The sequence below is a fragment of the Hippocampus guttulatus genome, chromosome 17 (assembly GCF_054856545.1).
Source record: "Hippocampus guttulatus isolate MCC_2025c chromosome 17, RoL_Hgut_1.0, whole genome shotgun sequence".
Classification (NCBI taxonomy): domain Eukaryota; kingdom Metazoa; phylum Chordata; class Actinopteri; order Syngnathiformes; family Syngnathidae; genus Hippocampus; species Hippocampus guttulatus.
Window position 1 is genome coordinate 8,795,408 of NC_141277.1, and position 13,226 is coordinate 8,808,633.

Consider the following 13,226-nt stretch of genomic DNA (forward strand, 5'->3'; position numbering starts at 1 on the left):
ATTTACATCTCGTCTATTTGCTAAAAACCTTCATTATAGGGGATTAGATGTTGACTTTATTTGATCGTGATACGACATGTCACTGTCGTAACTTATTGTAAAAACCCTTAGAAATTGGAAGCATACATTGTTTCTTGACAACCAATTCTTCAAACAACATGGATATAGACACCTCTCTGTTCTGAATGTATTGTACTTCTTGGTGAAAACCTCCTGGTGATGCATGATTATTTTAGTTCAGGATGTAAGGGCCCTATGATGCAATTTTTTTGGATAGGGTGATGTGCCACAAAGCGGATTTAACCAGTGTTATACGCTTTTGCTGCACTCCAGTGGATACAAAGTTTACTACATACTGCGTCACAAACGACTTCCAGCCCACATAACTGCACGTATCTGTGATAGAATTTACAATCTGTATATTGCATGGTCATTCGTCATTTCTATACTTCAGTACTCATATACGCAAGACGGCACAAACTCTCTCTTTTTTCTAACTGTCATTTACATAGCTTGTTTTATTCACGAGTGCGAGCATTGGGCAATAATTCAGATCTCCAATGGATCGCCAAGAACGCCTTGATTGAAATTCGTTAATAACCAATATATAATAAAGTAGTTAACAGAGTGTTCAAGGTAGAAGTAGATATTTAAAAAAATACACCTGTTTTTAAGACAAATGTTGCCATTCTAAAAATTATAAATCGATATAAAGTATGAGGTGAATCATACGTTTAAACGTAACACAATACAACAAAAACAGTGATAATAATAATAAGCCGAATAATAAATAACAAGAACTTGTTTTTCACAAGAATAAACGCTGCGTTCGAGGTTGTTACAGTGAAGTCGCGCGATAAAAACAAATCACGCGATATTTCCAACCAGGGTTAAAGTTGATATTTTCCATGTGCTTAAATGGCGGCGTTATCGTAAATTTACGGATATGTATAATATAATTATTAAATTGGAAAAAACGTGGAATCGTTGGGAAAAACGTTTTCTTCCTTAGCACGTTCAAAACTCATTTCGTTCTCAGTTAGTTTGGTTTTATTACGATATCCTGTGCTATTCCGAGTTAGCTATTTCACCCTGTATCGTGTGGTTTGGTTGTGTCGTCTCCCTTAAATTTAGATGGCTCAGGGGACATGTTTCAAACCAGACTGCCGCTAAGGGCCTTGGCAACCAGTAGACGGGTAGTAGCAGCAAACGGTAAGATTTTCCACGCGTAAAACGAGTGTAACTTCACTTTTCAAATACTTCTTCTATAAAGGTTTAAATGCGTCGTCCTCCAGGTGGTCTTGTAAAATTACTTTCCAGTATGAGTGAAGCATCACAAAGCGCCAATCTCTTGAAACGATCCAAAGAGGAAAATGAGGTTGTTCAAACCATTAAAAGAGCCAAATCTGATGGAGACAACGCCGAAGAGGAAAGGCGATACCCCAAAAAGAAAGTCATCCTCCTGATGGCATACTGTGGCAAGGGCTACTATGGAATGCAGGTACATAAAAAAAACAGCACTCCCAAATTCAGCATTCCTCTCCTTATTCTTTTTATTTCAATTTTAGCGAAATCCTGGGAACACCCAGTTCAGGACAATAGAGGATGATCTCGTTGCAGCTCTGATCAAATCAGGTTGCATTCCTGAAAACCATGGTGATGAAATGAAGAAGATGTCTTTCCAAAGATGTGCCAGGACTGATAAGGTAGGCCTGTCATCTCCCTGCATTCGTTTTCGACAGCAGTTATCCTCATAGCGGTTGTTGGCGTGCTGGAGCCTATCCAAGGTAACTTTGGTTGGGAGGCAGGGTGCATCATGGACTGCTCCGCCACCTAAGTGCAGAGCACATAGACACACACACACACACATATATCACACACTCAGGTTCACAAATAACATGCATGTTTTTTGAATGTGTGAGGAAGCTGGAGTACCCGAGCAGAATAATTAAACTTCAAAGGGGAAGGCTACAGCTGATATTAATAAAACTCCCTAACAAATGTAATACATTTGAAATGTGATCGATCACTAATCTGACAGTACATATTTACTATTTGATGTTGTTTAGGGTGTGTCAGCAGCAGGCCAAGTGGTGTCTCTGAAGCTGTGGTTGATTGAAGATATTGTTGAAAAAATCAACAAGCACCTGCCACCTCAAATCAGAATCCTTGGTGAGAAATGGTTTCATTTACTTCAATATACACAATATTCAATAATTATATATGTCATACTCCAACGTGTTGGAGGTCAAGTCATTAAAATATGTAGACAAAGTATGAAAATTAATCACAAAGGAAAATAAATCAAAATACATTGACATATGAGATTATCAAAGATCTTCCGGAAGCCACAGTCAATTTAGCACACTTCGGAGGTAACCAGAGGTAACTTGCACAATAGACGATGAACATTCAGGATAATTATAGTGATTGACAGATTTGGTGAAATTAGTCAACTTTGTGATGTAACATTTTGGGCACATTTGCATTCATTTTAATGGTGAAAACAATTTGAGTCTCTTCACTTATGTGCATGGGCGCAGGACAAATTAAAGTCATATCTAAAGACACCACAACACTGCTTTTTCCTTTTTTTTTTTTGTACCCTCCAACTCCAGGTCTGAAACGAGTGACCCAAGGATTCAATTCCAAAAACAACTGTGACGCTCGCACATATTCTTACCTGCTTCCAACGGTGGCCTTTTCTCATAAAGACTATGAAAGAAATGACACGGCATCCTTTCGCCTCGATCCGGAGACGCTACAGAGAGTCAACCTTCTGTTTGCGAGATACAAGGGAACCCACAATTTCCACAACTTCACCTCCCAAAAGGCTCCAAAGGACCCCAGTGCCCGTCGTTACATCACAGAGATGTCCTGCGGAGAACCTTTTATCCTCAGTAATAACGAATTTGCCGTCATAAAAGTGCGAGGCCAGAGCTTTATGATGCACCAAATCCGGAAGATGATCGGCCTTGTCATCGCGATCATTAAGGGATACGCGGAGGAGAACGTCATTGACCGGAGTTGGGAACAAGACAAAGTGGACGTGCCCAAAGCTCCGGGACTCGGCTTGGTCCTGGAGAGGGTCCACTTCGACAGGTATAACAAACGCTTTGGTGGGGACGGGCTGCACGAGTGTCTCGAATGGGATGGTGAAGAGGAAGCCATCAAGGCCTTCAAGGAGGCTCACATTTATCCTACAATTGTGGAGACGGAGTGTCAGGAGGGATCCATGCGCAGCTGGATGGCCACCCTGCCCATACATGACTTTCACGGCACAGCCAATGAAACGCAGAACAATAAAGAGCAGAAAGAGGTATCTGGGAATATTTAGGAATATATATTTTTTGCTTTTATCTTGACTAATAATTGCTTCTTTTATTCCAGGAAGAAGTGGATATCACAAATGACTCTGATTAAGAAGAAACCTGCAGACCTTTTTTTTTTTAATGAAAAACGTTTTTTACAAACTTTGTGTTTTAATTTGCTTTTTAGTAGTTAAGGTTCCTCATTGAGGCGTTGTTTCTGTTTTCTATTAAAGAGTTACTGTACACCAATTAAAAAAATAATAAAAGCCCTTTGAATTACTCCACCATGGCCAATTGATTTACAGTATATGCCAGGATCACCTTCCAAGAATGTGGTTTATTGATAGCCTTTCCAATGTGGCGCAAGATAAAGTGCATCAAATTTGAGACTGAGAGGAGTCTGATTGATCTACGGATGCTTCAGTATAATACTTTTGCAATACACGACATGGAAAAGTGCGCGACCTACCGACGGCGATATTCATGGCCCTGTAGCTTGGTTCAGACATTGTATTAGATATACAGGTATTGACACCTTACATTTTGATTTACCGGTACTTTAATTATTAACTTGCAACCCTGAGGAGGGTAAGTGGCATGAAATTTATCAAGGTTGAACAATGCAAATTATAGGCAGGTTACTTGTTGTATAAATACATCAGGTGCCACTCAAATTAGAATAAAAACACCATTTAGTTCAGTAGTTAAAAAAAATTAAACTCTTATAGTTTCACTAGGCTTGTACTGAAATGTTACTTTTCTTTAAATATGATTTTAATTACTATATTTCTTATCTAATGAGAATCCAAAGATTACAATTTCAAAATGTCAATATTACATAAAACATTTTCAATTATACAAATTAAGAAGTGATTTGAATCAAACTCCTGAAACTTGTACCATAGTCTCAATTATTGATTTGCACCAGTATCCATTTGGATCAGTCTACATTAAATGAAAATTAAATTGCAGATACATTCGGTTAACAAATTAAAGCACTAACACGCACAGTTTACTGAAAGATTTAATTTTAAAATATTTAAATACGTTTCGCTCATAACTGCTGCTCAGAAAAGTTCTAAACATGGCCTATGGGGGCAGCAATATGCCACATCCAGAAGTGCGAGTAGAAGAAGAAGCACCGCCCCCGCCAGCCTCCCTGACACAAACATGGCGACCTCCCAGAAGCGAAACGTGAAGTTGGGAAAAATTTCACAACCAAGTGTCAAAATAGCGAAAATTGACCTAAACGATACAATCGATAATATACTTGAGAGCAAAAAACACGCCAATGACGTTTTTGACGTATTTGAATTTCTTCAGGTATGTATAAGCACACTCCTATGCAAACACGTTGTCATTCTAAGTAATGTTCATGGCCTCTTGCAGTCAGAAAGGGAAAAAGATGTTGTCACGGCTGTCGAGGCGTGCAGCAATTTATTTTCCACACTGTTGGAAAGAAAGGAGCTCTTTAAAGGCAAACTGCCAGCAGAAGACGACGCACTAAGTGGTAGGTGCATGTGTGTAGGTTTAAAAACACTCCATTATCTCAGGATTGATCAAAACACGTTTTATATTTTAAACTCGTATTCATCTCATTGCCAGGTGAATGTAGTGCTGAAGACAAATACCATATCTTCATAAGACACCGTTATAACAACTGCATAGAGATGCTGCTTGAACATCTTAGTCATGAACTTCATGCGGTCCAGGTAAATTGGCTCAAAATAGAATACAGAGGAACAAAATCATTGGACTATTTTTGGTAAACATTTTTCAAACATAGGAAGCTTCCTTGTGCTGCTTGATGAGGTTCGCAGCGGCAGAAGGACAACATCCCCTTGTGGACTTGGGCTGTGGCAAACGCTACCGTTTTCCAAGGGAACTGATGCAGGTATTTTATGTTTTGTCATTCGGAATGCCCATCTTTGCTTTTTTTTCTTCTGGAAGGAGCCCTATTGTATGTACTTGCGTGTCTTGTGTAGGCAATAGTGGACGGACTGCTGTCCCGAACTATGGACAAGTCTCTGCTGATCTCTCGGTTCCATGAATTCCTGGAGAAAGATGATATCCGCTATTGTGTCATGAGTTCCATCCGTGAGAATGTCGGCAAAGTTATGGACAAAAGCAAAGGGGTAAGATATCTTTGCGGTGTATTACAGTACTTATCATTGTCTCACCGAGTCGAGCGTTCATGTCATTTTATCTGACTGTTTTTCTTTTCTCTCCAGGAAGTGATGCCTGTATATCAACACAACGTTTTCACTCTCATGTCCAACATCAGTATGCCAAGGGAGGAGTCAGAGCTTTCCAACTTTATGGTCAAACAGGAAGGTGAGACTGGCTGCTTCGAAATATTATTCATTTAATCCCACTGATTACGTTTTGTGCCCTTATTTCAGCGAAACACGAACACTGGAAAGCTGCTAAACTCATTGTACGTAGGCTCTTCTTGACCTATCACGTCATTTGCCCATGTTGTAATTGTCTCAATGAATTTCATGTTCTTTTCTCATGGCAGGAACACAAGCGTAGCTTCGAGAGGATGTGGCTTGGCTTCCTCAAGTATAAAGTAACGTGAAATGTGGCACTGCACAAACTTGCCTTATGACTCCACATCGATGACAACAACTCTCACTGTCTCATCTCTTTTTGTTGTTTTAGTTGCCGGGTAACATGTACAAAAAGGTCTTGGTGATCCTCCATGATGCCATTTTGCCCCACATGAGCAAACCTCCGTTGATGATTGACTTCTTGACTGCCGCCTATGATGTCGGTAGGTTTTTTTTTTTTCTTCCAGCGGCTCACTGTTGAAAGTAGCACCTTTCACATGACCTCTCAGTAAATTTGCGCATCAGAGGTGTAATGATAGACAGTCAGATTAAGACCAAATTTGAAGTACATTGCTGTATCCGTTGTGCATTAAGGAGTCACACATTCAGAAAATTCGCAGCACGCGGACATCAGCGGACGACGGCAATTTGCTTTCAACATAATGTACAGTGGATCTTGGGTGGGAAACCTCTCACTCTCCGCACACAGGCATGCTTTTTGTTACACTTCTGATATTATTTTGGGAGACACCAAATTCTATCGACGGCATAACACTCGCATCGTTTTTCGCATGTGTGAAGTCACCGTGATGCAAAGCATCGCACGGATGTCTCTTTTGAATAGGTGGAGCCATCAGCCTGTTGGCCCTCAATGGACTTTTTGTCCTCATGCATGAGCACAACCTGTGAGTATTATGCACTAGTATCAAATTGTTGAATCGTCAGAAAGTTAAAAAAAAAAAAAAAAGGAGTTTGTTGAATCAGCTACTTTACATTTCCTGACATTGGTGTGTTTCAGCAATTACCCAGACTTCTACAAGAAATTGTATAATCTCCTGGAACCTTCCATTTTCCATGTCAAGTACAGAGCCCGCTTTTTCCATTTGGCCAACCTGTTCCTTAGTTCCAGGTAAGGCCTTCATCCACCATCCCCTGACTGCACTTTAAGTTCATTCAGTGAAACCATACGTGAACAATTTCAACTCCAGCCACCTGCCGGTGTACCTCGTGGCTGCTTTTGCCAAACGTCTGGCCCGTTTGGCCCTCACAGCCCCGCCCACAGCGCTCCTCATCGTGCTGCCCTTCATCTACAACCTGATCCGCCGCCACCCTTCCTCTCGGGTTCTCATTCACAAGCCAAGCGCAGAAGATGGTCAGTTCCTATGCATCCAGGGCATGTGAGAAACCCACCGAAACCTCCCTAACTGTGTGTCAAATGTGTTTCACGATAACAGAGCCTTTGGAAGACCCATATCTGATGGATGAGGACGATCCCGCTAAGTGCCACGCCTTAGAGAGTAGCCTGTGGGAAATTAAGGTGTGTACGGTTGTATTCCCTGACACTGACTGAAAACATCACAGTGAGTTTGCCAAAGCTGCTCCTCCCGGATTTGCTACAGACATTGCAGAGACATTACCATCCAGATGTGGCCAAAACCGCGATGCTCATCAACACGCCCTTATCACAAAAGGAGGACGACATTAGTGAGGTGCTTGAGATAACAACTTTTGAGGTGACGCACGTCTTTTTATTCATTTTCTATCTGTCAACCATGACAAATAATGTGTACGTCTACTTTTTAATATTGTGGGAGTGTTTGAGGAGTCTGATAATTGACAATACCTGTACTGCAGTTCTTGATGATGTTTTTAGGAACATTTACAAAACTTTAGCTTTACAGATGACATGTCTGCGCTGTAGGTGGTGTTGTAGTAAAGACATCTACCACCACACATGGTGGTATTAGTTCTAAACAGTTTTCCTCTGAGGCGATAACGAGATTTTACTTTTTTTTCCCTTGTCCTGCTCACCCTAACATTTCAAACCCCATTGCCATGTTACCAAGCACAATAAATGTTTTCTCAGCTGATGGAGCGAAACTTGAAGCAGAAATTGACCAAGAGCATCCCACTGGAGTTTGAAGCCGCCACGCAGCTGCTGAGCGTTGGCAAAGATGTAATGGGACAGCACTTCTGTCTGGAGTAAGAGCGTGGGATCAATACTGGTGGCCGTTTAATATCTGCGGGTTGATTGCAAGCCAGCATGAAGATGCCTTTGCTTCAAAAGAAGTGTCAAGACCAAGGGACATGTTGACGTGCCTCATCTATATTTTTAAAAATGTTTTTACACAACTCATCACAGTCTCAAGATTTTTTTAGCGTGTTCTTTGACTAATCCCAACTTTATGAAACACCATGAAATGACTGCACAATTGAGTAAATGAATAGGCAATAATTTGTCGATAAATTGCACGGGATGTACCGTATGTAAACATGCCCCAGAATAAAATTGAAGTCATGAAGCATATCACGTTTAAATGCCTTTTTGGTCATTTTTAACAAGCATAACTTGATTTTCTGTTGATGTGTGAGCTGAACCTCAAATGCTCCGTCTTTGTGAAATGTGCCATATGGCCACGCAGCAGGCAGGCTTTGGGCTGAAGAACACTGTGGGGAAACAATTCGGGACTTGGGTCTCTGAAGAGCAAGTCGTCGGGGAGACGCCGTGCAAAAACTCAGCTCGCAGGATGCGCACATTTCTAGACATGCCGCAACAGTTTAAAAAAACATTTCTTAAGCATAAAGAGGTTTAGAAAGTGGTCATGTGTCAAGATCCTGAGAGTGAGGTGCCAGAAGAATGCAGCATTTCTAAAATGGGTGCACGTAACAGAAGAACATTTGAAAGGTAAGTATATCAAATCTGTAACATTTTAACGTGGGTGAGCTTGAATTGAATTGAATACAACTTTATTGTCAAATGTGCTGTACGTATGTGTAACATACAGCACAGATGAAATTTCTTAGTTTTAGCTTAGTCTCTTATTTACCTCTTCCTTGTGACGGTAACTTTAAATTCTTGACATACTACACTTTAATATAAACAACTAGTGTGACTATTCAAAAGCCCTTTAAAATCAATTTTGAATATTTTGTAAAACTCAAAAAAAAAATCAAAGAAATGAAATTCATATTGGATTACGTATAGGGTGGAGAGGACAACACACACACAAAATACTACTTGATGTTCGGTTGCAGATGATTAAAATGTATATAACACTTATTAGTTGACCATATTTGTATCTTGTGCAACCGCAATGTACATGTTCGAATTAGAATAAAAAAATTCTGCTCAACCAATGTTATTGATATTTTTTATGATGAAATTAAGTTGTAATAGGCCATCTGAAAAGTGTCTTCAGCAAATGTTGGGACATTATATCTCTAATATAAATAAAAAACTGAATACAATGGTTTGGAAATCATCATTATTTTAAATGAATACACTACAGTGACAAGATATCCAATGTTCAAACTCAATGTTCCAAAAAAGTTGTGTTGTATCACCTTTTGTTTCAAAAACATTCAATAAACGTTTGTAAAGTGGGGAAACTATTAGTCGAAGCTTTGTACTGTACAATAGATGGAATTCTTTCCCATTCTTGCTTGATATACAGCTTCCCGCTGTTCAACAGTCCGGGGTCTCCGTTTTCGTATTTTACGCTTCAGAATGCGCCACCCTTTTTCAAGAAAGATGTTATAAACCGGGATTTAGCCGTGGCAAATAAATGTTAGTATGATTGTGTCGAGAGATTTAATGTAATCCTCGATTACATAATCGGAGTGGAGCCCGCTCGGCCCAATCCTGAACACATGCATTCGCGTTGGGTGTCACGTTGGCCCCATCAATCACTTCGGTCATCTACAAATGCAGACAACTAATGAAGAACTGATAGAACCTGTCACGGATGTTTGATTTGTGCCTGAGAGAGAGCAAATTATGCGATTTTATTATAACAAGATGCAGGAATTCTCACAGTAAGTGACAACCCGTACTGTTTGCTAATACTGTACCGAATTGGTTGTTTGACATTTTGTGAGAACAGTTGATATAAAATGTTATTTACATTAAGCAGTTATTGTTTCAAGCCACCCATTCATCCCACCATCCATCATTTGAACCGAAACAAAAACCTGTGCTAAACATTTAATTAGAAAGTGCCTCATGACCAAGATACAGAAACACATCGTTTTTCGTGGTTAATTGTATTCTGACCCCCCCCCCCCCCGCCCCCTCCGCGAAAAGTGAAAAACCGCGAAGTAGCATCTCTGCACTGTGAGGCGGACGTGCCAACCAGTCGATCACCGTTACAGCTACTCTTGTTATTTTTATTTTTATTATTATTATAAAAACCTAATGTGCTCGAGAAAAAAAAGCATAATCGGGATCGGCGCATAAAATTAATATGGCAAAATGTACTTCTGTCTGTGATTACAAATATTTAGCAACAACTTGTTGACCGGTGTATTTTTCAACAATAATGAATACGGTGCAAGTTTATGAAATAGTATCCTTGAAGAAAAGGTAACATGATGTTTTCAATCCAGCACCCTCTGCTGCATCTTGGTGGGCATTGCGCCATCACCCACTAATGCAAAAGTGATTGTCTGCCACTGGGTAAAACATTTCCTGCACGATAATTTTCAACAGCACTTGTCCTCATCAGGCTCCAGCTCACACGTGACCGGATTGCGGGGTACATATAAACAAAGAACCTGGATGTAACAGAATATGCATACGCATCCTTTGCATAAATCAAAGACCATGTGCTTCTGTGGGGCTGTGATGATGCTTTTCGCATGGTGACTCACATGTGTATATTTTTACTGGCGGTGTGTGTTTTGCAGGTGATAATGCGGGATCACACATCCAGTGTTAATGTGGATGAACTGCTGAGGCACTCTCAGATGGAGTTACAGTGGATCCAGAGACAGCTGGCCACGATCGCTGCCAGGAATACAAGCCTTCACCACATACACACCAAGGCAAAGGTACTGAGCTGCTGCAATGCATACATTTGGTGTCCAAACTTCAGAATGTTACTGTGGCTAACAATATAATCAATGTACGTTAAGGACTAAAAAGTTCACCCTTAGTATTTTGCTTTGTTAGCAACTGGCACACATTATGACCGGTTTCGGTTTGGCTGTCCAAAAATAGCAAGTATCTAAAATAACTGCTCTATTAATTTGATTGGAAATAGGTCACATGTGAGTCATTGCTTGTAATAGCGATAAGGCGCATGCTAAAATAGATAAACTGAAACAACTTTTCCATTTTTACTCAAGCCCAAATCGACATATTTAATTGAACATCTTCAACGGCCCGCGAGGAAATCGTCTTTTCACGAGCATTAGAATATCCTGTCTATGATTTAATTTCATGTTTCTTTTGTATGACTCAGAGGGGTAAAATTCAGTTGACAAGTGTTAAAATCAAAGTTGAGCTCGGGTGTAGGTCAACACTTGAGGCTAATGTCCCAGCCTGACAAGGTTAAATGCCTCCTGGCCCCTTGGCATTTTCCCGACTTTGAGAAGTTCACGGCGTATTTCCCCGCCAATCCGGCTCTCCGTCTGCTCCTAAATCCCGACTCTCACGGCTCCGTGTCATGCCTGAAGATAATGCGTCTGGAGCAAGGATGGAAACAGACGGCCGGCGAGTGTTGCTAGGTAACAGAGTGGAACAGAGAGTACATTCCTGCTCTCCCTTCTCACTCACGCACACTGTAGTGTCCCTCTGTCCTGTCCTTGGTCCCATCAAGGACGACAGACACAACATTAACTTAAGATGTGAATACAAGTTTATAGAGTACAATTTTTCTCATATCTATCAATCTATACTTTGTAACTACATATCCATCCATCAAGTTGCAGAACCACTGATATTTCCCTTCATTTCAAAGAGCAATGACAACATTCCGCAATAATTCAAGCCGAACTCCTCAAGCCCAATTTAACAGTTAACAACATAACAGCGCGAAACCGCCATGTGTTGGGATGAAAATCAGCACCTCCAAATCTCATACCATAGTCCTCAGTCAGAAAAGGGTGACCTGCTTTCTCCGGGTCGGCTATGACATCCTGAAGAGTTCAGTTATCTTGGGGTCTTGTGAGGGTAGGATGGAGTCTGAGATCAACAGGAGGATTGCTGCTACAACCCCCGTATTGGTCTGTCGTGCTTAAGAAGGAGCTGAGCCGAAAGGCGAAGCTCTCAATTTATCGGTCTACGTTCCTACTCTCACTTATAGTCACGAGCTGTGGATTGTGACAGAGAGAACAACATCCCAAATACAAGCAACGGAAATGAGTTTCCTCCGCGGGGTGTCTTCCTTAGAGATAATGTGTGAAGCTCGGTCATCCGGGAGGGACTCAGAGTCGAGCCGCTGCTCCTCTACGTTGAGAGGAGCCAGATGAGGTGGCTCGGACATCTGATTAGCATATCTGTCAACTTGTACGTTTTCCCCGTATTTTATACGTTTTTTTTTAATCATTTCAAATCATGTACGGCGTATTACAACTTTTATACGGGGAAAAAAAAAAAACAATTGTGAACCGATCTCACAAAAAACATTTTGGTTCAAATCCAGATCGTCTCACCTGCTGGTAGCCAACGACACTGCCGTCGTCGATCGCTACTACAGTATTGTCACGGCAAACCAGCAAAAGTAATCCTCAATCGTATATTTTTTGTCATCGCTGCGTACGGTCGGATTGATAAAGCATGATGTGCGCATGCGCGGTAAGCCGTTGTATGGGTTTTTGTTGCTTTGTAAGGGGAATCTTAATCATTTATAAGGGCAGCTATTAGCCAAGGTTGACAGGTATGGATTAGGATGCCTAGGTATGTCCTTGGGACCGCTCCGGAAAAATTGGAAGAAGTGGCTGGGGGGAGGGAAATCTTGGCTTCCCCGCTGAAGCTACTGCCTATGTGACCTGACCCCAGATAAGCAACAATTGATGGAGATAGATTAAACCCCCCGCCCTCAAAAAAAACAAAACAAAACAAAACACACACACACACACACACACACACACACACACACACACAAATGGGCTGTGTGGGTGTTCAAAGCACAATCTGGATAGGAGCAGCGAGTTTGAGCCAACTACTCATGCAGGGAAGGACGGGGCAGAGGGAATGTCTGTGTGTGTGTGTGACAGTGATGTGAAGCCACTGCAAGTGTCTTTGCTCACACTGACTCGCAGCCAGCTACAGTTTTGCACACACTAGGCACGCTATTAAAGCTGCAGATTAGTGGGGCTCGTAACCACACAAGCACACAGATCTCCATCATGTGCCGGATTTTGACTTGACGGGAAAAGGAGCCGAGTGGAGTGTAAGGTAGGCACTGCATCAGCAAAGGCAGCACATTATGCACCACTATCTCATTCAGGATGCAACGTGGATTGTCTTCATGCACCGGGTACCTTTGTGGCTAAAAGAGGAGCAGCACCCACGAGAGGCAGGCAACAGCAAGAGGAAGGGTTTTAGACTCAGGATATTCTAAGGATGTCAAGGCTTTTT

At 41.3% G+C, this 13,226-nt stretch overlaps 3 protein-coding genes across 9 annotated transcripts in view; all 3 read left to right on the forward strand.

Annotated features, from left to right (window-relative positions):
• The first annotated feature begins 890 nt into the window (after nucleotides 1-890).
• On the forward strand, nucleotides 891-3,589 carry pus1 (pseudouridine synthase 1). Its single transcript, XM_086135990.1, has 6 exons — nucleotides 891-1,212; nucleotides 1,296-1,501; nucleotides 1,569-1,706; nucleotides 2,070-2,172; nucleotides 2,619-3,319; nucleotides 3,391-3,589. The coding sequence occupies exons 1-6, from the start codon at nucleotides 1,149-1,151 to the stop codon at nucleotides 3,421-3,423; spliced, it is 1,245 nt and encodes a 414-aa protein (XP_085992116.1). The 5' UTR covers nucleotides 891-1,148; the 3' UTR covers nucleotides 3,424-3,589.
• An 872-nt stretch (nucleotides 3,590-4,461) lies between these two features.
• Nucleotides 4,462-8,171, forward strand: noc4l (nucleolar complex associated 4 homolog). Its single transcript, XM_086135938.1, has 15 exons — nucleotides 4,462-4,634; nucleotides 4,701-4,821; nucleotides 4,917-5,023; nucleotides 5,098-5,205; nucleotides 5,297-5,446; nucleotides 5,543-5,645; nucleotides 5,714-5,748; nucleotides 5,833-5,883; nucleotides 5,976-6,087; nucleotides 6,489-6,549; nucleotides 6,663-6,773; nucleotides 6,853-7,016; nucleotides 7,099-7,181; nucleotides 7,264-7,377; nucleotides 7,731-8,171. Exons 1-15 carry the CDS (start codon nucleotides 4,482-4,484, stop codon nucleotides 7,848-7,850), a joined length of 1,593 nt encoding a protein of 530 aa, XP_085992064.1. The 5' UTR covers nucleotides 4,462-4,481; the 3' UTR covers nucleotides 7,851-8,171.
• Nucleotides 8,172-8,365: 194 nt separating this feature from the next.
• Nucleotides 8,366-13,226, forward strand: part of LOC147192033 (RIMS-binding protein 2-like) — a 44,300-nt gene continuing 39,439 nt past the window's right edge. For 5 of the 7 annotated variants that reach the window (XM_086135447.1, XM_086135448.1, XM_086135449.1 and 2 more), the window contains exon 1: nucleotides 10,532-10,693. In XM_086135447.1, coding sequence (XP_085991573.1) covers nucleotides 10,556-10,693 — 138 coding nt within the window. In that variant the 5' untranslated portion in view covers nucleotides 10,532-10,555. Of the gene's footprint in view, nucleotides 8,550-9,536; nucleotides 9,680-10,531; nucleotides 10,694-13,226 lie in introns of those variants that run through there. The other 2 variants (XM_086135445.1, XM_086135446.1) reach the window with 2 other exon arrangements.

Bases quoted from the DNA above. Each gene is read 5' to 3' on its own strand.
- pus1 (XM_086135990.1), top strand. From the start codon at position 1,149: ATGTTTCAAACCAGACTGCCGCTAAGGGCCTTGGCAACCAGTAGACGG. The intron at 1,213-1,295 runs GTAAGATTTTCC...GTCGTCCTCCAG, and splicing joins ACGGGTAGTAGCAGCAAACG to GTGGTCTTGTAAAATTACTT. The intron at 1,502-1,568 runs GTACATAAAAAA...TTTCAATTTTAG, and splicing joins AGGGCTACTATGGAATGCAG to CGAAATCCTGGGAACACCCA.
- noc4l (XM_086135938.1), top strand. From the start codon at position 4,482: ATGGCGACCTCCCAGAAGCGAAACGTGAAGTTGGGAAAAATTTCACAA. The intron at 4,822-4,916 runs GTAGGTGCATGT...TCTCATTGCCAG, and splicing joins AGAAGACGACGCACTAAGTG to GTGAATGTAGTGCTGAAGAC. The intron at 7,378-7,730 runs GTGACGCACGTC...ATGTTTTCTCAG, and splicing joins TTGAGATAACAACTTTTGAG to CTGATGGAGCGAAACTTGAA.